This window comes from Talpa occidentalis, unplaced genomic scaffold (assembly GCF_014898055.3).
Source record: "Talpa occidentalis isolate TD23 unplaced genomic scaffold, MPIMG_talOcc4v2.1 talOcc4.3, whole genome shotgun sequence".
In the NCBI taxonomy this organism is placed as follows: Eukaryota; Metazoa; Chordata; class Mammalia; order Eulipotyphla; family Talpidae; genus Talpa; species Talpa occidentalis.
In genome coordinates, this window is record NW_023603184.1 from 25426620 (window position 1) to 25451260 (window position 24641).

The window sequence follows — 24641 nt, forward strand, 5'->3', positions numbered from 1 at the left end:
CAGGGGATGGGATAAAAAGGACCAATGGAAGACCTTCTGGCTAAACTGACTGCGTACTGTGCCTAGTCCAAGCCTGTTTGCCACCACTGGGCTGCTGTCCCGCCCTCTGCTAGTAGGAGAGACTCCGAGTAGGAAGGTATCTTGCCTACCACCCAGGACCATCAAAACTTGAGTGCTGACCCAGACCAGGAATGGGGCTCTGGGGTATTTGCCTCCCAGAAAGGTCCTGGAATGTGTTCAGGGGCAGCTGCAGTCACAGGAAACAATAGCTGTATTCAGAGCCTTAAAGGAAAGCTGGGCTAAGGGTGGGAGTGGCAAAGGGGGTGGGGTAGGTGGGTGGGAATGAAACTGTCAGGGAAAGAAACCTCAAGGTCCAGGCTCTGTTACGGACACCAAGGTTTGGCCAGACTAAAGCATCACAACTGCAGCCGGGGGCTTTGCTGGTGGACGCTGAAAATGGCTAGCAAGAGGCAGCAACAGGCAGGGCCTGGGGAGCTACCTCGCTTGGCTAATTCCACCTGAGGGGTTCTGTCCCTTCATGAGGGCCTGAGGGGCCAATGACATACACAGAAGTGTGGGGTACAGAAACTATGATGGCAGGTAAAAGGCAGCTCTCATTTGTAAATCTGGCACTCTGGAAAGTTAGCAGTGTTGGTTGGTTTTTCTTTCTTCTCCCTTCTCCTGGGCAAAGGATGAGCCTGACTCCTCCCCGAGCACCTGGTGAGGGCATTTGGGAGTCTACTTCTCTTGCTCTCCTCCTGACTCCCTCAAACATACGAAAAGATCCTGGATTTATAGGGACACAAACCAGAGGGTTTTGAGCGCCTTGTGTCAGCTCCTGGCATATGATCTGGCACGCAGCAGGTACGTGTTTAAAGACTGAATTACTTCCACCACTCTGAAAAAACCACTGCTTTCTGTGAGGGAACTTCGACCAAAATAAAATATATAATGTGCTGCCAAGACCTCATCTTCTCCCAGCAGGTATATGCCCCCACATATACTGCTTGTTATGGTCTGAATGTTCGTGTTACCTGAAGTTCATGTTGAAACCTAACTCCCAAATACAATGGTATTAGGAAGTGAGGGTTTGGGGAGGTGCTTGAGTCATGAGGGTGGAGAGGCCTCATGAGTGGGATTAATGTTTTTCTAGACTAGACCCCAGAAGAGCTCTCGCTTCCACCATGTGAGGAAAATCAAGAAGGCACTGGCTAAGAACCAGAAAGCCAGCTCTCACCAGAATGTAGCTCTGCTGGCACCTTAACCTTGGACCTCCAGCCTCTAATTTCCATTGTTCATAAGCACCCCCCAGTCTGTGTTTTTTGTAATAGCAGTCCAAATGGATAAGATACTCCTTTTCTTAAACCTTGGTTGCCTACAACAGTCAGGCTTCTACCAGAATGCCTCAGATCTGGTGGCACTTCTGCCACACACCCCCTTCCCTCATGGCCACAACCAGATCTTGGCATCTGGCACTCCTCTACCTCTACACTCATCACTGCAACATTTCAGATCAGGACTTGTGATCCATCAGGCCCAATTCTTATTCCTCCTAAATTTTCCTATCTCCTTGATACCTCCAGTCCCTTGAGCCTGTCTTGCCTTTGCTAGCTGACTAGCCAAACTTCACCCACGCTCCTCGCCCTCCACAAATCCCCGAGCACCCATCCCTGGGCACTTTTCCAGGTAATTACCTTTTCTAAGTAATACCTTCAACTGGCCCCTAGCTGGCTGGTTTAGCGCTCCTTATGCTACCTCTACTTTGTATCTTTGCTTGGTATACCTCTACTGGGTATCCTTCATAGTGGCTCTTCCTAGAGTTCATCATGCTCCTCAAACTCAGCATCCTACAAAGATGGCCTTGCCTCCCCCTCGAAGAAATGCCGCCATCAGTCAGAAATCTCTTTCATGTCTTCTTACCTTTTTCCATTTAAATCTATCTGCACCGGCACAGTCTTGGCTGTTGCAAAAGATGTGGCCATCTTCTACCCTCAGGCCAAGTCCTCCATTGGGTTTCAATTCTGCTCAATTGTGCATGCTCCCCAGCGCTGATCCCTCAACCACCTACTCGCCCTGGGTTTGCTAACTCTTCCCCTATTCATTTGATCTTTATCTCACCACATGCACCCACAATGCATGCACGCACCCATACACACACCCCACATATTAATACCAAAGCAGCTGGCACGTTCTCAGGCTCATGAATATGTGGAAAAATTAATGGCTATACCTCCCCCTCTTCTTCACTTTGCCCTACTGGGCCTTACCTGAGCTTATCTGCCACGAAAATGACCCGGCGCTCCAGGAGCAGTGAGGCAAAGATTCGAATGAGCTGACGCACACTGAGGCAGGTAAAAAGGCACTCAAAGTCCACATGCTCCAGCCGGGAATCCATGGGCCGCCGCAGCTCTAACACCTGCAGGACAGCAGTGGAGAAAGTGGGCAGAAGTAGGCCAGGTGGGTGCATGGGGCAGGTGCTGGTTTGTTCTCTCACCCTCTCTTTTCCAGGGTGATTCTAATCTACCCAACTCTGCAATAAGACCCAGTTCCTTCCTCCCCTCAGGCCACAGTCTGTGGACCAGTGGGTTAGCTGCGACAGTGAGGAGGCACCAGAAGGAGGGATTGGAGGGGCCAGGCTTCAGGCATTTAGGAGGGAGAAGGAGAGCTGACTGCTCGTACAGACAAAGACAATACAGGAACCACACGGCTTTATCTGTAAGGTCCTCCCATCCCCTCTTGCCCATCTTCCCACATGACCATCTTGGCTCTCACATTGACCAGACCCCACACTGATTCCTGCTTTCGAAGTCTTAGGAAGAGCGACGTCTCTGCATCTGGTCTCACCCATCTCTGAAAAGCAATGCCAGCATCCTTGTCGCCATATCCCCTCCCTTTCCTGCTAGAAAGAATTTCCTTCCAGAGGCTGTCCTGCCATCCTGGCCTCTATATCTGTCTAATCGCTATGCCAGGGACAAGGAAAACACAAGGGAGGTCTGGCTATCCACAGCTTTGCCAGGAAGCAGGACTCTCCTTATCAGGGTCTGGCCGAGCTCTCTTCCCTTTGAAAGGATTGCAAGGTCACTCCCAAGGCCAGTGTTATTCCCTGAGGACAGTCATGGGGGTAGAAGGAACAACTGACCTAGCAGTGAGTGCTGGAGGGATTGCTGATGCACAGGCCATGCCAAAGCAGCCGCCACTGGGCACTGCCTTGTCTTCCCTTTGGCCCCTCAGTGTCTCAGGGCAGCATGGATGTGCAGGCCTCCTGAGAGTGAGGGTGAAAAACTAATTCTCTGGTTACAGCCCTGACATCAGAACCCATTCTTTTCCAGGGGCTTTTACCCCATTATTTTATTTGCTCCTTAGGGTCTAAGCAAAGAAGTTCTAAATTCTGAACTCAGTATCCATCCCTTTGGGCCCCAGAGGGTGAATGGGTACACAATGGACACAAGCTGCCCTAAAGATCTGTTTATACTGTTTCTTCCACCAGATGGTGGTGGAAGATCCTTTTGGTGATCTCCCAAAAGGCCCAGTGATTAGCTCCATGCTAGGCACACCCAAAATGCTCAGGGAATGCAGCTGCAGGAATGCCACCAGCAATTACTCCAGAGGTCTCTGCACCACTGTCCTTGCCTCCAGTGTAGAAGTCACAGTGATATGACGCTCCCCCTGCCCTCCCCTCCCTAGCCTGGGTGTTGTCCAACAGGCTCTGCTCCTTAAGTGCTCAGACGCAATCCTGCTACCCTGAGGGTCTGGGAGCTTTCCAGGGAGGGAGAACTCATATAGACAGCTCAAATGACCCAGGTCTCTTTTCATTCATGCCTGTCTTCAAGGACATCAGTCCAGTGGGGCTGAATGAGACTGAACAATCAGCCTGTGAGTGTGAGTTTGCTGTCCAGCACAGAGGAAAGGTGCGATTAACATCTACATAAGGGCTAAGAGACAAGGAGGGGTCAGGGCAGCAGCTCAGAGCACAAGATGCTTAACTAGGATTGCTCAAGGAGAGAAGAAGGAGGTGTCTCTTCTAGGCAAGAGGAAGCAGGGGTTGGGAGCAGTAAGCAATTCAAGTCAGAATAATAAATAGTGGGGATGTGGCAGGGTCACATCCTGAAAAACTCCCAAGCATGCCTTGGGCTCTCAGGGCAGGATCAGCACAGCTGCCCCTAGACCTCGCAAAAAGCCAAAAGTGCTCCCAAACATGCGTGGGGAAAAGACAGGCTGAGAGAAAGGTCTTGAATGCAAACCACTAACCAGCAAACCAAAGTGTTTCTCTAGTCGGTCCCTCTCCCAACCTCTGCAACAACTCATTTACGTCTTCTTCCTTCTCCTAGAACCCAATACCCACCCTCACTCTCAGAGGATGACCTTCTTTTCTAAACCGAAGCCCTAAGGTAAGAAGCTACAAGCTCCCACCCTCCCTGCCCAAGGAAGTTCCCTTCTCTCCTAATGAAAGCCAATCCCCCCACCCACCCTGTGATCCCACCGCTGGGCCCTGTCAGTAACAGTCTGCCTACCCCCTTCCTCTTCTGCTGTCCTCTCTCCTTCCACTGCTGGATCATTCCCACCACCAGCCAAAGAATCCTCTTCCAACAATCTCCCCGGGCCCCGCACTGCCTTTCCACTACTGCCCCCTTTCCTCTCTTTTCAGTCAAGACTCTTGGAAAGATGTATATACAGGTTATTTTCACTTTCACTGCTTAGCTCACTCCACTCAGGCTTCTGAGCACCCCAGTTCCCACTCTTCAGAAACCCACCTCTTCCTGACCTGTTAGTTCTATCTGACTCACCCATCACTCCTTCCTTGCTCAAGACCTCCCTTTCCCAGCTTCCGCACCTGCCCACTCCGGGTGTTCCCCACATCTTCTCAGTCTTTAGGGCTGCCACTCCTCCACTACAGCCCTCTCAGTGTCAGAGCCCCTGAGACTGAGTAGGACCGAGTCCTGGGCTCTCTCTTCTTCTCTAGCTACACTCCTTGCTATGAAATACCTTCCCTTGGGAATCTCCCAGGGATCTCAGATGGCCAAAATAGAACTCTTCCTTTTCTTCCTCACAATCTGCTCCTCCTTCAGGTGCTCCCCACTCAGTATATGGCTTCTGCTCGAGCCAGAAAGCTAGGAGTTAGCCTTAAAAATCCCCTACTCTAAAATAAATCCATTCACTTCTGTCTTTTCTGTCACACGTGAATCTAAGCCACTCTCATCTCTCACCTCTGTTACTGCAGCAGTACCCCTGTTTCACTACAATCCTTTATCTACATAGCAGCCACAGTGAGCTTTTAAAAATATCTGTGATATTATCAAAATTCTGCCATTGATAAAATCCAAAACCCTTCCCTTGTCCTAGCCGGCAGCACTGTGATTTGGTTCTCACCTGCCTATCTGCCTCTGCTCACCACTCTTTCAACCATCTTGGTTTTTTTTTTTTTCATTTCTGGACAAGTACACACATATCCCCAACTTCTCCCCTTGAACAGGCTGTTTCTTCTCCCCGGAATAACGTTTTCCCATCCACATCCTTCTCTTTCAGACTCCCTCGCCCACTTCCTTGAGTTGACTCTACACACCTTTGGACCCTAATAAATGTCACTTCCCCAGAAGAGGCCTTCCCTGCCCTGAATCTAAAGCAAATCCCCACTACACATTCTCACAGGATCCTGTGCTTTCATTTGGCACTTAACACATTTAGGCATTATCTATTTATATGTAAAAATATTTCTCTAATATTAGTCTCTCCCACTAGGCTATGAACTCCACAAGGGCAGAGTCTTGCCTTCTTTCACTTAATGACTCCACCCCAGATCTGGCATGACCCCTGGCTGTGAGAGAGTACACATGCAGTCAATGTTTGACGAATGAATAAAAGGAGGCAGGCAGAGTGCAGTGTAGTCCAAACAGATCGAAGAAGGCCCCTGGGAGTTACAGGGTTGGGCAACAATCACAGTTCTGTCACTCACTTTTTCAGTCCCGATTGCTTATCTATACAAACATGGTAAACAAAGAAGGGGTCATGTTCTGCACCCCCTGATACTGCAAACTTGGTTAGGCAGGTTCTACTCCAGCCCCAGCCTGGAGTCTGAGAGAATGGGCAGCAGAAATCCTTACCTCGTTGCCAGCACCTGGCAGGAATGTCTTCACTTTGATGGTCTTTCCCGGGGCAGGGAAGGGCGACTCCATGAGACTTCTCATGAAGGGATAGACCAGTGCAGCGGAGATCCCACGCCGGCGCTCCACCTCATCTAGGACCTGTGCCAAGAGCCAGCAACCAAAAGAGGAAGGGTGTCAGGGAGCTGCCCCTCTGCCCCTCTGAGCAGAGAAGAGGGCAACCTGGCATCTGATCAGTCTGGGCTAAAAGTTGGAGGATGGGAGGACTTTCTCAGCAGTGTCTTTATTCCCTTCCACTTCCCTTGGCACTAGTCCTTGCCTCAGTCCCCAAGAGCAGAAGATATACCACTTCAGTGGGGTCCCTGGATAACTGGCTTTTGTAAGTGGTCTGCATCCCCAAGGACTCTTGCTCTGCCCACAGCCCAGGGTGGGTTGCATATTAACAGACAGTGCTGGCACAAGCGCTAGGGAGATGCCAGCTGGCTGGTGGGGAGCCAGGTTTGGGAGTAATGAGGGAGTCAGAGAGCTGGCTTGCATTTGCACGTGCGCTCGCTCTCTCTCTCTCTCTCTCTCTCTCTCTCTCTCTCTCGCTCTCTCTCTCTCTCTCATACACACACACACACACACACACACACACAGGTGGTTTTCTCATCTAAGCTCACTGCAGATACTCCTGTGGGAGCTGTCAGCTGGGGGAAGGGGGAGGAAGTAAGCCAGAGCCCTCTTACCTTGGAAAACAAGCCGAAGCAGCCAAGGCGGCTGATGACACAGTATACCTCTGGCAGCCGCGGCCCTTTCCCACTTGGCTGGGTCAGCATGACAGGGAAAGAGACAGAGACAGAGAATGCACAATTACTCTATCTGGCTCCTTTTCTTGGGAACTGAGGACTAAAACTGCTCTTCTAGTGGAAGAAGACTCCAAGACTCTTCCAAACCTCTATTCAGACACCAGCCCCCCCACCCCCCAAAGAATGGCTGCCACCCTGCCGGGCCTCTGCATGGCCTTCCAGCCCAAGGTACCAGGCTCCTGCCAGGCTGTACACAGGCGCCATCCTTCCTCCCAAGAGGACACTGATGGCAAAGGATGAGGCAGTTTGGCAGAGGGTATGGGGTGATTTGTGGGTTTACATCTCTAAGATGGGACACTGGGGGACACAATGGTAATGAGAAGACCTTGCAGCTTCTGGCCCCAACAGGCGACACACTACAAAATATTCCTTTTCTCAGCTGCTCTTTTCTCCTTCCCTTGATCTATCCCCATTCTAGGAAAGCAAACTGAAAATAGATAAGGGGAGCAAACTACTATTTATCAAATATTTACTCTACCTGAGTCTCAGCTTGGTACTGTACAAACTTGCAAAACAGGCCTTACCATCCCCATTTTATAGATGAGTAAACTATGTTGAAAAATAATAAGCCACTGTTCAAGGTCATGTATCTAGAGGTCATGGAGCCAGGAGCCAGGAGTCTGATTTGCTGTCTTACCTCTAAAGTATACTGCATTGAGACAGGAAGAAAAAGGGACACAAGGATGGGGAGAGAAGTATGCTAAACTAAAGGACAAAGGGGAAAAGGGATTTCAAAGGTGGACAGCTGGAAGAGTTTCCCGGGCCTAAAACCCCAGAATTCAGACAGGGAATTCACAGGAGCCTTCTAGGGCCTGAGGTTGGCAGGGATCTGGCTGTCTCTGGACTCAGTGGTCAAAGTGCCTGGCATGGCTGTGTGGGGAGGGAACACAGCAGCAGGTGTTGGCCCCTCATGCAGGCTGCTAAGCAAATACAGATGGGGCTATTTCAGTCTCCAAACCTGCTGGCCACACGTCACAGAACTAAAGGGAAGGCAGAATCTGTTTTTGTCCATATTAGGCCTGAAACTCACTCCTCTCTCTGTCCCTCTCCCCCGCCTTGCCTAAAGCCCCAAGTGATTAAATCAAGTATGTGGGCTTTGGGTTAGAATCATTGTGTCCAATCTGCAGGAATGCCGAGCGAGTGCCAGCCCCCTTGGCAGGGACCCAGCCCAGGCCCTCTCTGAGCAGGCCAGGACAAACACACTCTTCCCTGGGGGCAGCAGGCCCACTGCAAGGGAGCAGCTCTGCTCCACTATGCCCCTGCAAAGGCAGCCTTTGGAACACTCCCTCCAAGTTCAGATGAACTTGGGGCATGCTAGCTTCTGCCTAGTTCCCTACCTGGCATCTGCACTGCTCCACATTCCCTTACCCACACTCACTGGGCACTCTCTGTCCCAATAGCTCTTCTCCTCAAACTACCCTTTGGGGTGATCCTAGAGTATCATCTTGGAGTACTTTAGTCTTGGTGCTAAAGGACTTGGAGTCATCCTGGCTTTGTCCCTCACTGGCTGTGTGACCTTGGGAAAGTCATTCCACCTCTGAGACTTAGTTTCCTAATTTATACAACAGATATAATAATACTATAAGGGCTATTTTTGAGAATTACAGAAAATAACATACTTATAGCATCTAGCCTGGAACACAATACACCCTAATAAACAGTTTATTCATTTTGTCCTTCCCTCTGTTTAAAGTCTCACTTCCTCTAGTCAAAGTTCCTTGAGGATAGATGTCTAACTCATCGTTAGTTGTCTTTAGCATACTGTGTAATCCTCAGTAAGTGTAGGGTGTTCCTGAATGAATAAATGAAAGAATGAATGGTCCAGAATCCTTCAATTGGGGTCCCCACTATACCTTCTCCTAGGATCTCCTTCATCTGTCCCTAGACTGGTATTTAGTGAGTCCTCCTCTCACTAAGGTCTGGAAACCCCCAAACATTGTCAATCATCCAAGCCAACAGCATACCTAGTGAGGTCCAGGAGAGGATACAACTGGAACCAGGCTCTCTTTGCTTTTACTTCAATTCATTTCCCTCTCAGGACTAAAAGGCAAGGAGATGGGGAAGGAAGGGCTGGCTGCTTACTTTACAATGTTTCCTTTCCCCTGAGTTCATGGAAGTCTTTCCCACAAGCCCACAGACGGCACTTTACTGTCCCTCCTCATCCACCAGCCCTACCAGATGATGGACAGGGCTCTGCCCCACATCAGGCTGGCCAGGTATAGAGGTGAGGGGCATTATCCTCCACCCCAAGGTGAGGCACACCCACATACTGCTGGGTGGAATGATCCTGTAATGTGGGATCAGGAATCAAGAGTCCCAAGTCCGAGGAAAACTAATGAAAAGAAAAAGCACAGGAAAGCTAGAAACATGACAGCAAAGTAGAAGGTGTCTTTCCCCTTATTGCAGATAATTTTAGATTCTAGCGACCAGTCAGAGGGGACATTTGACTCCTGCTACCCCAGGGGTGCCTCATCTAAGAGTGAGTGAGTGAGTGAGTGTGTGTTCGTGACCTTAGGGACTATACAAGAGAGTAAAGATAGGATTTCATACAAGCTAAAGTTACAGAAGGACACAAACACCCATCCCCTGAGGATGAAATGGCCCTACTCACCAATAAGCGCCTGCAGTAGCCAAAGCGTCTGCTGCCATCTTCCCCAGTCAGCATAAAAGAAAAAGTTTCACTAGAACAGGGAGAGGTCTAGTATCAGGGAATATCAGAGGACCCAGGAAACAGCCCCCAAGAAGGGGGACTGCCACTCCTGGGTGAGGGACCAGGATACTGTAGGAGAAGAGGCTGGGACCAGGGTGGGCCCCCTTCAGTTGCCCCCTGCAGTAGGGGTGAATGAGGCTATGCCCCCTTCCTCCCTCCAGGCAAATTAGGCCAAGCCTCACCTGCTATACTCTGATACAGGGAGCCAGTCCTTGGCATCAGGGAAGCAAAACTGGGGGATAGCCTTGAGTCTTTCCTCTGCTTCCCGCATCTGCTTGGTGGGTCGATCCAGCTGCAGGAAAGAAGAATATGGAGATAAAGATACACAGGAAAATTCAGGGAACCTAGGGGTGGTGAGGGGTGGCTAGAAGCATCTCTTCCCCTAAGAGTCCTAGATGGCATCCTACTAACTGGCATGGTTCTCAGCAACCCTATTCCCATTCCTAATCCTTACAGAGACGTCTGGGTCTGTGTTGAGTCATCACTTATTCACTATACGCCAAGCAAGCACTTTCTATGTGGCACCTGACAATGTGCCACACTGGGCTACGAATGCAAAATAAAGTGGACAAGGTCCCTGTCCCTGCACATTCTGGTCAGCAGAATGATAATCAACAGCAAAATTTCATAGAAAATACACAGAGTGATGTGACAGAGAGAAGTAGGTAGGGAGAGGGCTCTCTGAACCCTCATTGCCCTGATCCTCTGAATAAGCACTGGTCTGACCTCAAGCCCACTCTTCCCTCCTGGCTATAGGAGGCCATGTTCCAGCTGTTGCAGTCGGGCAAGTCGCTATTGCAGGAGCAGGATCACACCTCTGAGCCAGGCAGAGAGGAGAGGGTTAGTGCAGGTGGGGTAAGAAATGGCCTCACCTTGGGAAATTGGTAGGAGACTTCAGGGAGGTAGGTGTTTCGAGATGGCTTCTTCTTGAGGGACACCACCACAAAGTACTCAAACAGCTCCCGTTCCTGCCACTCGAGCAACTCCAACTCCAATGTCCGATAGCTGGGAGCACGCTTCAGCATGGACTGGATATGGACTAGGCGCTGCGTGTGGGCTGAAGGCAGGTCGCACATCAGGGGACAGGCAGACCTGGCCCTCACAAACCCTACCTTAGTCCCCTCCACCCCAGACTCAGGGTACATGGGCCCAGTGTGACACCTTGCCCAGCTGGGCTTGGGGAGAAGACACAGGAGCAAGGTGTCTACAAAGACTCTTCCCAGACCCAGGGAACTACCGGTCTAGGCATTCTGGAACCTCTGGAGGCTGAGCTGGGGCCAGTAGGGATGCTTAAGCTAGGCCAGCCACCCACTCCCTATCCCTATGCCAACAGGACTAGAAGATACAAATATCCATAAAGGCTTCAATCCAGGTCCCTATTAGCATCCTTGGATTTGGACCCTTTGTCTCTGACCTCAGGCCCAAAGCACACTTGCCCACTTGCCTGGGGAACCAGGAAAGAAGAGACAGAGGGAGCTGGCTCCCACATACTTTAACAATCCAACAAGGTCTAAGCCTGGTTTCCCAATGTGAAACCAGAACCTTGGATCCTCCTCTCTGAGGCTAGGGGACATGAGTGGCCCCAGGGCCTCCAGAAGACCAGGTTCCTCAGACTATGACACATTTCTTGCAACTAGAAAAGGCACTTGTAATCTTCTAAACCCATGTCTGACACTCCAGATTCAAAACATCTACCAGGTAAATCTAATTCTCATGGATAATGGCTTGGGAGAGTATGGGCAGGGTCACCAGCCTTAAATTTGGGCAAAGCAGATGCCTAAATTTTATCTCTCAGGGCTCAGCTTCCATGATGGCAGGGAAGGATTTTCTATAGCTACTTGCTCTGATGGCCTGCCTGCTGCCTCCCCAAAGCAGGCCATCTGGATGCATTGGAATTATACATGCAGAGGAAGGAAAGGCTGATTCCCAAAAGCCAGGGCTGGGAAAGGGTTCCATGCAGGGAGCCATGTCTCACCTTTGAACCTGTCATCAGAGTCGCTCTCACTCTCACTGTTCTCATCTGGAAAAGCACAGGAGAGTATGCTTACTAAGCCACTGCCCCTCAGCAAATGTTTTCTACCCCAACCTCCCCCACTCCCCCCCACATACACCTCTTCTCATGAGGAATGGATGTGCAGCTAGCGTAGCCTGGGCTCCTGTGGGTAACATGGCCAGGCGATGAGTGGCCTGAAGCCAGAGTCCCTCAGAGCTCAGACTAGGTGCTAATCAATACCCATACCCCTGTCCCTGCAGTCCTGATCTAAGAGAAGCAGTGGCCCAAGTTCAAGGCTGAGCCAGTAGAGAGCCCTCCAGGTCTGGAACATAAGGGTCTTGCCTCCAGGAGGCCAAGGTTGAAATAGGACAAAGACCACAGAGCTCAGTGAGCCTGGCCATTCCTTCGGCCAGAAGCAGATTCCCACACCCACCTCCCTACTCAAGGCCTCTTAGGCCAAAGCCTGCAGTACCCCTCTCAGGGCTTTCTCTCTCGGCCCTACCCTCCTATGTGGCAACTTCTTGGCAAGGTTCCATTCTCCCAGAAGGCAGGAAGATCTACAATTGGCCCACAGAGGGTAAACTGAGGCCAATATGTGCTTCTCCTCATTCTTATTACCCAAGGGCTGTAGATACCTGAACCAGCTCAGGCATCAAGGCCTACCTCTCAGTGATGCTGTCTCAATGCTGGACATAGACAGCTTTTTTAACCTCTTCTTTCCCCTCTTGGCATTGTAGATGGAGTTAATTCTTTGGACAAGCTAGGTAAGAAAAGCAGGGAGGGTGAGATAACCTGAACACCAGCTGCCTCTTCTTCCAAGGAGGCTGATTAGAAGCCTACCCAACCCCTTGCAGATGTGAGCTGCATGCCCTCCCTGCACTGGGCCTAGTGCTGGTCTCCCTGCTGTACTGACCCTAAGTGCAGACTCGCTGGCCATGTCTGGTAGCTCGCAGAGTCCCCTAATTGGTCTGCCCCAAGACAAGGACATTAAACTTAGCTCCCAAGAGGAAGGAACAGTGATCAAACAAGACAGGATGGGAGCTCCTGAGTCCCAGGAGTCACTGAACCCTCAGAGACAAAGAGCTTCTCATATGCAATAACAGGAACAAAGATTCTAGCCTTTCCCCTCTGGGCTACAGCTTGGGGCCCTGACAGGAAGAAGCTAAATTCCCAATATACCCAAGCATTGTTTGCAGGCTAAAAATACCTTTTGGCTAAATCCTGCTGCTTTGGGCTGGGGATTTGGGCCCAGCTGTCTACGTGTACTAATCATTGCTGATAACTCTCAATTCTGAGAGTTATAGAAGGAAAGACCCAGATTTGAGCCTGAGATTCTGACAGCCTGGAAATGTTTACATGTGCAGCATGGAGACCACAAAATTCAGATACACTACACTAATTCAGAGCCCCCTAAGGACTGGTTTCCATCCACCTGGCCACATGGTATGTTCCCTAGGGTCAGAGGCTAGCCTGTCCTTCCCCTAACATCTGTGTACCATCAATCACATCCTGTATCTTTACTGATTTTAAAAAAAGGGGACTTAACCATATGGAAAAGGGAAGCCAGTGCATGGACCCAGAATTCGTTCAAGAATTGAGGGAGCAGCCCCATATCGGGGAAGGGAGGAAGGCTACAGAAGAGGCAGAAGAGGTTACCTTGGGAATGCGGCGGGCCCTGCGGCTGGACAGCAGTTCACTCGTGGTGCTGAGGCTGTCCTCATTGAGGCTGGAGGGGGAAGACGGCAGGCTCAGCTGAGCCAGCAGCAGCATGTCGTCATGGCTGTGCCTCTTGGGTAAGCGTGGCAGCCGGTGGCTCTTCCTTTCTGACCAGTTACCACCGCGCAGGGACTGGCTGCTGGGTTTCAGGGAGAGCTGGCATGGGGAAGAGGATGTGGGAGAGGGCTCGCCACAGATGCCCTGGCCAGTACCCGTGAGCCAGACCAGGACACAGAAGCTACAGACTGGCATCCCTGCCTCCCCCCAAGCCTCCCTGGAATTTCCATCCACCAGGGTTTTTTCTTTTTAAGACCTTAGCTGCTAATCTGCAGATCAGATACTTGCTTACACAGAGGAAGCTAAACTACTTCTGCCAGAAAATAAAAAAAGGAAGGAGAGGTTAAGAAAACTGCTCTCATCTGAGTGAAAAGGCAAAGCAGGAATTTGGGGGATACCTCCAGTAAACTGGGACAAGGCTTAGACTTTGTTCACTACTGACAGGGCTAATGAAGCCAGTCATCCCCCTCAGTCCCTGATCCTGTCCTAAAAGGTATCTCTAGCAGAAGCTGTAATCTACATTACAGTCTGTTCTGCTAGATGACCATGGCAGCCTGGCCCTACTCAGTTCTTCCAGGAGAACACTGGGCTCTGGGCTCTGAACACCAAAGTCTGGGCAAGGCAGGCCTCACGGCCAGGTCCAGCCCACCTCCTCATTTAGAGTGATGTTCTTCAGCACAGGATATCTTACTCAGTGGATCCTGCTCTCTAATACAAAGCCAGGTACCCCAGCAAACTCAACATTACCTCTCATCACTCTTCAGCAAGCCCTCCTTCCTCCCCATTCCCCAGTTTCCCTCCCTGCTCAGTTTAGCAATACAAATCCAGTGGGTACTTGTTTGAACACAGCACATTCAAGAGAGAAACTATAAAAACAATCACATCATTCCAAAGCCAAATAAATAAATTTTATATTTTCTAGCCAATGTTATCAAATACCCAGGTCCCTCCAATTAGTGAGAATTAGAGTTGCCTGGGTAGGTCAGAGAAAGCATCTCCATTCACCTGTCTCTGTCCACCCTGGACAAGGCCAGAGTAAGTTTAAATCAAAGGGTCTCCTTTACCTTCTCATCTTTCTTCTCATTCTACCTTTTATCAGTTCATTCCTCAAAGATTCACTCTTATTCCCTGCAACAGGAGTGGCTCCAGGTCTTGAGACGCCTGTCTTGCTCTTCAAGTCTAGTTCGTGGGCCATACCTGGCCCCTCAAATGCTAGTACTAAGATCATTTCTGCCTGAGCTGCAGAATACCAAGACTCCAACCAGGGCCCTGTCTTCTTGTTTCCCACAAAAGGGGACGAGGAGTAAGTTAAGCCAGGAGACTACAGGGGCTCCTGGCTTAGTTTGGCTGCTCAGAGCTCGGACAGTGAAGGGAAGAAGGTAGGACAGGGTAACCCTAAGAGCATGACTCAATTGTCCATAAGGGTTTGAAATGGCAGAAGTCTCTGAGTGCAGAGCTCTTTCCCGAGGTCACCTCTGTGCCAAGCACTAGCGAGGGAAAAGGCCTGAATGGAAGCAGGCCAAGCCGTGGTACAGCAGGTCCCACTGTGGCCTGAGGGCTGCCCCTGCAGGCCCAGGGCAGAGCTGCCGTTACCTGAGTGGGTGGGTTGTTGTACTTCCTATCCTGAGGACTCCACATTCTGTGCAAAGAGTCCAAGGAGTTCTCAGACAGTTGCTGGGATTTTCGAGCTGCTCTTCGGCTCTTTAAGTCCACATCCTCATATGGATTCTCCTTGGGCAGATCTCCTGCAGAGGAGGAAAAGTTAAAGAAGGGGGAGAAGAGAAAAAGGAAACACACGCACTCACACACACATACAAATAAACAGGCAGAATTCCTGTGAACCAAAGAGAATGGCTTCTGCCTGGCCCCTTCAGCTCATGAGTCATGCAGCTGCCCGTCTGCAGTGGGGAGGCTGCAAACAGATCCTGGCTCCAAGGCCAGAAGCTAAACCCCCCACCCCCAGTTCAGCTCAGCCTTGTCGGGCCTCTGCTTTATACATTCAGGGATTGCACAAGGCTGGCTCAGCCACCCCTGCCTGTGCCCAGACAGAGGACAAAGCCAACACCAGGCGTCTTTCCTTGGCTCCAATCCCTCTGCTGCTGAAGTCTCAGAGATATACAGTTTAAGGTAGAAAAGCTTTCAGAGGTCAGATGGCTGTCCTTTTACTGACTGCTTCCAGAGGGCCCACTTCTGGGGGAGGGGCATGGAGGAACTACAGACTCCAGGGAGTAGGGTTTTACCAGGCTACCCAACAGCAGAACAGTGATGAGCAAGCAGCGAGTGCTCAGTAATTATTTGTTTAATGAACCTCTGTACTCCACTGTCAGTCTCTATTCGTCCCCCTTTGGAATAAACTGTTGTGATACAGGAGGCGTGTGAAAGGCTTGAAAGGAGACTAAGCCAAAGGGCTAGGGTCGGGGTGGTTTGTGATCCTCAGGTAGTTTGTGATCCTAATTTCTAAAATGCCTGGCAGAAGGCACTGTATTGGCACTAACAGAAAATCTCAGAAAGTCCAAACACGATCCCTGTCCTTGAAGCACAACACCTTTCTATAAGCCGTATGTTCCTGCCCCTTCCTTCCCCTACAACTCATACCTAGACTTTTCTAAAAGACAGTAATATCTTGAGCCATATCAGTCCTGGCTCAATGCTGCAGCAGAATCACAGTACTGACAAGGTATGTGGGGACAGTGAGTGAATACAGCCCTCTGCTTTTTCTCTGTCTTTCCATAGCCTCCCCTCCATTGCAATGCTGCTATGTGGGATGTGGGAGCTCAATACTCAAAAAACAAAACTTTGCTGGAGGTGAGAGCAGAGCTTGCTTCAGCTTCTCCCTGTTCAGCATCAGGAGTGAACCTGGTGACCCTTAAGGCCCCAACTGTCGCTCAGCTGCCTCCTTACACCCCAGAGCAGTTCAGAGGCCACTTCCCAAAGAGCTAAAGGACTAGAAACAAAGGCCGCTGGGAGTGCAAGCTTTCCTAGGATGGGACACAAGAGAAAGTCAACCCTGATATGATTACTCATTTCTCCATTTCCAAAGCCAATACTGCCCCAAATTGCGGTATCTACTTACAACCATCCTGAAAGACCACAATGAATTTAGGAAGTGCCTTTATAGAGGTGTGGGAGGAGGGGGTGGGGAGAAGTGTGAAGGGAGGATTTCAGTGGCAGCTAATTAGCCTGCCCAGGGAGCAATACGATCTCTGGAAACTTATGAGTCAATGATGGGTCCAGAAAGGATTTGGGACTGGATTAAGTAATTCTCAACCCAAGCAGAATCCCCAGCAATTGAGCAGACCTTTTCCTGTAACACAGTCATGCTATGAAAATGACTTGTCTCCATTCCAGAGGCCTGACTAAGCAGAGCTGGCCCAGCGGCCCTGCTTCAAGAAGCCAAGTATCCAACCTGCCATTCCTACATGTTTTCTCCCTCCTACCCCAGGGAGGGCACTTAGGGAGAAGTCAGAACAGACTCTGTACTTCTCAGCGCCTTACCACTATAGATCCTGTAGGTTGTGGTGGGGAGATCGAGGACTGGAAAATGCCAGGACACCATCATCCTGATCCTGTGACACAGGATCAGAGTCCCTGTGCAGATGGGGGCGAAGAACATTTATTCCAAGCTCATCAAATCCAAACTTCCTGGGACTAGATGATCTGCCAGAGTTTGTATCATCATCGCTCAGCCTACAGAATGACCTTGTCTCAACTCCTTTACATCAGATTCTCCAAACTACTGACATTTGGGGCTGGATAACCCTTGTGGTGGTAGACTGCCTTGTGAAGGATGTTTAGCAGAAACCTGAACTCAATCCACAAGATGATGATAGCACCCCTCGATTGTGACAACAAAAAATGTCTCCAGATACTGTCAAATGTCCCCTGAGCAGATGGATTGACAGATAGATAAAACTGCCACCCCCTAACCCCTCCACCCCCACCAATATAAAAAACACTGCTTCCCAATAACTTCTGAGAACCAGGACATGAGTCCCAAAGCAAACTCTCTTTTCTTCCATCCTTCCCAACTTCCTTCTCTTCTTTTTTTTTAAAGATTCATTTTATTTATTTATGCATACAAGAGCTGGGGTGTAGCCTAGAGGTGCAGGGGTAGGGGGTGAGAGGATTCACCAGAGAGAGAGTGGGGAGCAGAACAGGCAGATCTACTGAAATACACTGCTGAGGGGAACAGTGGGTGATACAGGAAAAGTCTGCTGTGCCATGTGGGTAGCTCCCTGGCCAGGGATCGAACTCATTGCTGCAGTGGCTGCGGGTAGCTTCATAGTGCTGAAACTTAACTCCTTGCACCATCAAGGAGGCCCCCTTCTCTTCTCTCTTTGATACAAAATTCAAAGCTCCAACACTGCTTATGTCCAAAGTAAAAATTACAGTTGAGGCAAGAAGGGAGAGGAATGAACTGATGAAAGAGAAAAAGCTAATAAGAAAGGAGGACAAGGAACTTAAAAACATAAAAGGAAAGGAAATTCTCCTTGGAAAATGACAGAACACTCCACCCTGGGGGAGGACACAGGCCACTGTAAGTGGGAAGAGTGGGAAAGGAGAAGGCGCCGTCTCCCTGCCCATGTCTGAGCAGCTTCTAAGTCTTCTTAGGGTGTCAGGAATTACACTGAAATCAGAATCGTTAAGAGAACACACCGAAAACCACTGGACTATAATTCTAACTGGGTGGACTTTTTGGTATGTGAATTATAATCTCAATAAAGATGTTTTTAGGGCCTCCCCTGGTGGTGCAGCGGTTGAGCGCTGGGCTGTGAGGCTGCCCGCAGCCTCTGCAGCGCCAGTTCGTTCCTAGGCCACCGGCGAGGGTCCCACAAAAAAAAAAAAAAAAAAAAGATGTTTTTAAAGACTGCCAGAAAAAAACAAAAACAAAAAACCCAAAGCTCCAAGAAACAAAAGTAGGAAATAGAGACTCAGGGAGCAGTGTCCTAGCTCCTCAGTGACAAACTGGGAGAAAAGAGCTGGGGCACCAGGCTCTCTTGACGACTATCACCCCCAGGAACCGCATTTCAGGAGCGCCACAAATGCCTGCTCCTTCTGCCCAGCTCTAACACCAGTCTCTTCCCCAGCAGTTTTTATCATTCTCTGATATAACCGGGCCACTAATTGTTTCTCCAGAAAATGACTGCTAGCCCTGGCCCTACCTCTGCGACCCCAACCTTAGCTCTGCTCCCTCACAGCTCTAGTTCACCTGCCACTCCCAACTTCCTAAACAGTTCCTGGCTACCCTTTCTGACCCATCTCACAGAGATACCTCCAATCATCTCTCCAGGTGGTAAGGGTGCCCAGGGGATGGGATGCGTGGAAGCTAAGCAGGCCCTGAGTCCCAGAACCACTAAACTGAACCAGTTGGAAGTAAATACATACCAAGGCAATAGCTCAAATTTGAGCTGGCAAATAGGGCTCAGAACTTCCTCAGGGAGAGCAAAACTAAAGCAAAGTTAGAGAAACCAGGACTGAGTGGAGAAATGTGAAAATTTCACAGGGGCATGGATGGAGAGACAAGTAGCCAGCCAGACAGCCAGACTTTCACCTGCATTCCTACAACACAGCGTCCTGAAAGGCAGGCCATGCTGCCCTTGGCGAGAAGAGGTGGGCCCTCCTCCCTGGAGGCCTGGCCTGAGCAGCCCATCTCATCAAGCCCAGCTGGGGAAGCCAGAGGTCTCAACCCTTCCCAGCTTTGCTGATGAGATAAGGGACAAGGGCATGGCCAAGAATTTTTGATTTGCACTCTTTTAAAGGGGTTTGCCAACTCCCAAACTTGTCACACTTCCTCTTGAAGGAAAAACCCCACCACACCCAGTCCTGCCCCCACTTGTCCCCCCCCTACCCGCCCATCTCCCCATGTCCCCAGCTCCCTGGGTCAATAACCACAAGTGCCAAACCCTCCTCCCCCAAATCCCCAGCACACACAACTGGAAGAACCAGTTGGGGAATGAGGAGTATGTGTATGTGCGCAGGCACTGAGAATTTCTCCTAACAGAATCCTAGGCATCCTGGACAACACCTAGGGCTAGGGTCCTGGGCCTGCAGCTTTCCTTTCTAATCTTCCCTGGCTCCAACCAGAGCTTTCTCCTAGTTCTCAGCCTTTTCCCTCACAGGATAAGGGGCCGACTCTCCCCACAATGCAGAGCACACCCACTTGATGGGAGCTCTAAGGCACCAGCTGTTCCCCACCTTCTCTGCCTGGACACCATTTCCCACTAGCCAGCACCAGTCCCTGGGCTGCACCCCTTGACTGCAGCCTCTGTGCTGTAGGTGCCCCCTGCTTATGAGGATGCAGAGAGGGCAAAGGCTCAGAAAGCTCTGCAGTAAGGCTGACTGGCCCTGTCCCCAGCATCCCACTCAAGTTCCTGGAAACTCTCTCTCAGCTCTAGTTAGCTGATGGGAGTGGGAATTTCTGCAGGAATGCAGCCCAGGCTCCTTGGTCAGGCGCCGAGGACACTCCACATAACTCCCTAACAAGCTGCTTCCTTGGGTGCATTTTTAAGTGTCAGACTCAGAATGCAAATGATTGTAAGGCTATGTAGAATCACATCTTTCAGGGGCAGATGTCAAACTGAACAGACAAAACTTAACAGCCCCACGAAGCAGCAAGGTAGTCACTTTATTTTTGAACACTTCCATTGTGAATTAGCATGATACACCTCAGCCTGTTGTGAAGTATCCCACTCCAGTTCCCGGAGAGTCCTGCCTGATATGGATGGGAGACCAGCAAACTCGCCAAGGCCCCTCTTTCAAGTTTACGGCTCACAGAGAAGACATGTTAGTCTCTGGGTCAACTGGCCCTTAACCTCTAATAGACCAGAAACTCCATTCCAGCAGGCTGTGGCCAAAATGGAGATTCACCATGAATTCTCTCTGCCTCCAACCCTCCACCCCCACCCTAGCCCCATTTACCACACCCAAAACAAAGTCCCGTCTGTCCCTATGCAAGCGAGCCAGCATAAAAGCTGGATAATCCAAATGGAGTCAGAAGTAGTGACCTTAAGCTCATAGAGGACATGCTAAGAATAACAGAAAGAAGACTCCTGGGAAGTCAGAGGCACCAGTCAATGCAATGCAAAAAAGCAAAATTGACATTTGAGTTCAGCAACAAGGGCCCCCATGAAGTTGGGGTGGGGCGAAGAAGGAGGTCCAAAATTCTTGGGCCTGTCTCAGGGAAGGAAAAAGGGATAAATCAGCCAGACTCTAAAAGAAAAGAATATCTCCCTTGTATTTCCCTCATGTCTCCCTGGTCAGGTCTAGAAACTTAGACCCAGACTGCTATGGGGATACAGAAGAAGAAAATGTGCCCAGAGCAATGAACCTACCAGATGCTGACACTGGCCCTCACCCCTAAGGCTGAAGTAAAACCCAGGTGCTGGGTCACATCCCTGGCCTCCCCTAACACCCTCCCCCATTTCTCTTCCTCCTATACAATGCTCCAAAGATTCAGAAACTAAGCCAGCAGGCTAAGGAACACACCGACACTCCAATCTTAGCTCCCACCAGCTCCCACCCTTAGCTTTGGCTCATCCAAATAAGAAACATCCAAACTGTTCCCATACTTTCCTGCCTCCTCACTCAACATCCCAGAGTGGCAGTAAGTTCCCTCTACTAAGAAGGCTGACATTCAGACACACTTATTCTCTCTTCCTCTTCTCTCTAACCTGAACTAAGGTTGAGGCTGTGCCTCCAAAATCCAACCTGCATCCAGAGGTTGCTTCTAAACAACCCCAAACAGAGTCCTGAAATCGTGGGCAGTGAAAATGGTTAAAGCTGTCCCTTTGTCTCTTTTTTCAGTTTAGCTGATACAAGAACATTCCCCTACCTGGAATCCTTGGGCAGCACAGAAGGGCTGCCAAAGCCTTCTCAGAGAAGACAGCAGAGTGGGGGAAGGAGAGCAGAAACCACAGCCTTCTCTGCCTACTGCAGCAGCCACAATGGGTGCCCCCAATGGCCCTGGGCCCAGTGACACATTACAATTTCTTCCAAATGACAGAAACAGGAATGTACTCTGCAACAGGGGTGAAGAGAGGCGGGGTTTGTGCCTCTGATCTCCATAGTTCTTGACCTCAACTCCAGATGACCGATTGATAAAAAGCTAACTTTTTTCCAGTGGAAAGGGAAAGGCCTTCCTCCCCAAACACTTTTGCTGGCCTAGGCATCTCATTCCACACCATTTTCCTGTTCTGACCTAATTCTGAATGGCTACATTCTAGACACTCCATCCCAGGGAAAAGCAGGGCCTGTGTGGACCCAAGCACTGCTGCTGCTGCCCTAGCCATTGTTTAAGGAGAAATTGATCAAACTGATGGTTCAGAGGGAACAGACGGCCTTTTCTTCCTAAGATTCCACTGTCTTAGGAGGACCTGGAGGACTCTCCACTAGGGCCTCTTTCCTCTCTGATGTGCCAACTGTCTTCTAGACTCAGGCCTAAGACAGAGAGAGACAGAGGGAAGTCTGAGACAGCTGAGAGAGGAGCAAGCCCAAATACATGACTGCTCTCCTCTCTCTTCTTCAGCGACATACATTTTACTTTGGAAGAACTGAAGGCCCACTGATGTGAGGCCAGAATTACATGAAAGCCAAAAATAAACCCAACTTGGTTTAGAACACTGTTTTTTGTGTTGACGGTCAAACTCAATTTTGCCAACACCAAGTCCTCCCACTTGTTGGAAGAACATAATTCCCCGTGGTGTCTTACATTTCTGTCCTTCTGAGCAAGAGGAATGAACAATTCCAGACCATATTTTTGAAGATACTTATATAGCAAACATCCTGGGAAGACAGAGATCACATCTCCCTCTGAGTAGGGCAGACAGATGTTTCCTGACCAGTAACAAGGTAATGTCTTCTCGTTGTGCAGAGTTTGGGCAGGTTTGCCCGCAGCCCCTTGAAATGATTGGGGTTTCCTAAACTTGGGGTTCCTAGCTGAGACACAGACCCATTCTGTGTGCAGCCTCCACCTAGGTCTCCTCTCCAGTGCCCTGTGGGACATGGCAGCAAGGGGAACCCCTGTGAACACGGAGCTCATGCTGCCTGCTGTGTTGTGAGTAAAGTCCTTTGTTTGTGATCCAAGAGTCTTGTGTCTTCTGCCAGCATCTGTGAAACTGGGGCAGGCTAAACTTATTAGCTTGCAAGCAGAGAAAAAAAAATCTCAGCTGTGTTCATAGTTTTTGAAGGGGAGGGCAGGAGAAATATATAGTAAAGACCAGGCACTGTTCCAGGAACTATAATATTTTGTCTCATTTAATCCTAAAAATCTTTAGAAATATTGTTATTATTGTTGTTACTATCAGCACATTATTATCATCATTTTATAAGAGAAAAAATGGAGGCCTTAGAAAAGTAACTGATTTGCCTAAGAACATAGCTTGGCACTCCCAAGCCTTATGAACAAAGAAGGGGACTAGTGATGCAGTTTTCCCCTTTTTGTGGCTTTAGTTCAGTCAAGGTTTTAGTCTCTTAGTTGCTCAGTCTTTGCAAAGGTGCTTCCTCTGATGCCCACTTCCTTGAGTTCTGCCCACGGTGAATGAGATGGAACCTGGGAGAGTACCTCCTGTTCCTGACCTTCTGCAGCCCCCAGAGATGAGGCAGTCTGCCACTCTTGCCAGTGCTTACCCACAATATCTTCATAGGCATTCTCTTCTAAAGTGCTTTTGGATCCAAACTTGGGCTGGTTCTCAGTACCATTCTCAGTGGGAGAAGAGGGGTACAGGGACTGGAGACTGGATGCATCCTCAAACTCAAAGGATTTTCTGTGGGTAACAAAAGTAACAGTCATTCCAGTGAACTAGAGTCCTGCTACCTTAGTGGGGAATGGCCACAGTAAAGACCAGAGATCCTCCTTACCTCGCCTACACAGCAAAGCACACTTACCACACTTACCATCCAAATGAAGAGCTAGCAGGTCTGAAAGGCCCAGCCTGGGTGTCCCAAATGCCACAGGGTGCTATGAGGCTATGGCAAATGGTTTACATGTGTTATCAGCATTATCTTTACGGTGCTGCTCTTGTATTCTGTGCCATTTTACAGATGAGGAGACAGAGGTGCAGAGAGATGAAGTGGCAGAGACAAGGACTTGCCCACACTGTCTGACTTCCAGGTCTGAGCAACTGACTTGAGCCTCTAAGGCCTGGAGAATGTCCTCCTCAAGAAGAAGCTGCCATTGCCATAGGGACTGAGCACCTGACCTGCCTTCACATCTGCCTCCCAGTAAGGGCCCCTGCTACTGCACTGAGCAGGTTGTGAGTGCTCAACATTGGACAGGAGATGCCCAGGACTATTTAGGGAAGCATTAAGTGGTGAGCAGTTTGTTGAAAAAGGAAGGGTCTGAGCCCTCAAAACAAATCACACCACTTCTGAGGTAGGACTAGGATAACTGGCAGCAAGAGCTACTCCCAAGACTTCAGTTCCTTTCCATCTCTCAAATAACATTCCCTTCTACTACACAATATCAAAACTGCAGCTGGTTAGCAACTCAGACACCCTGAGCCCACAGTCCTCTCTGCTCCTCTCCTTCATTAGGGAGGTACTTTCTTCCTCTAAGATGTGACCTCAGCTAAGTCCTCTCCCTCTCCAAGGCAGGTCCTAGCAGGTGCCTGGAGTAGGAGAAAGGGACTGATGGAATCCCTCCTCTCACCCATCAAACCTCCAGCCACTCTTGGGTAACACTGGACCTTTCATCAAAGAAGTCTTTCCTCTCATTTAATGAACTGCTACAGAAAAACGTCAAGGACTAAAAGTGTCCTAAAGGCCACATTTTGTTCTCAGCTTCTCTATGGCACCTGACACAACTCAACACTCTACCCTGGCCAACTGCCTTCGCCTCAATGACATATCCAATCCTTGTTTTCAACTGCCTCCCTGGCATTTACTTCTCAGGTTGGTGTGAGGGATTTCCCTTTTCCCACATGCTTTTTAAATGCCAGAGTCTCTCAAAGTTGCCTTCAGGACTCTTTCTCACTCTGCACTTTCTGGGAGGCAAATATTGATGGGCCCTCACCATATCTACCATTTCTTTTTTTTTTTTTTTTTTTTTTTTTTTTTTATTTTATAGAGGCATGTTTTATTTATTTATTTATTTTGTTTGTTTGTTTTGTTTATACATGCACTGGGTACAGTCAGAAGCGCGGGAGGTGAGAGAATTCACCAGAGCCAGAGCAGGGAGCAGAGCAGGCAGAAGGACCGAAGTACACTGCTGAGGGGAGCAGCGG

General features: G+C 49.7%; 1 protein-coding gene across 12 annotated transcripts in view; it reads right to left on the reverse strand.

The window, feature by feature from the left end:
• DENND2B (DENN domain containing 2B) overlaps positions 1-24641 on the reverse strand; it is a 174289-nt gene that overhangs the window by 7059 nt on the left and 142589 nt on the right. For all 12 annotated transcript variants that reach the window (XM_054699356.1, XM_054699358.1, XM_054699354.1 and 9 more), the window contains 11 exons: positions 23047-23183; positions 15016-15167; positions 13306-13521; positions 12313-12409; positions 11632-11676; positions 10529-10713; positions 9839-9948; positions 9558-9627; positions 6827-6904; positions 6099-6239; positions 2268-2416 (listed from right to left, as the gene is read on the reverse strand). In XM_054699356.1, the coding sequence (XP_054555331.1) occupies positions 2268-2416; positions 6099-6239; positions 6827-6904; positions 9558-9627; positions 9839-9948; positions 10529-10713; positions 11632-11676; positions 12313-12409; positions 13306-13521; positions 15016-15167; positions 23047-23183 (1380 nt within the window). The remainder of the gene's footprint in view (positions 1-2267; positions 2417-6098; positions 6240-6826; positions 6905-9557; positions 9628-9838; positions 9949-10528; positions 10714-11631; positions 11677-12312; positions 12410-13305; positions 13522-15015; positions 15168-23046; positions 23184-24641) is intronic.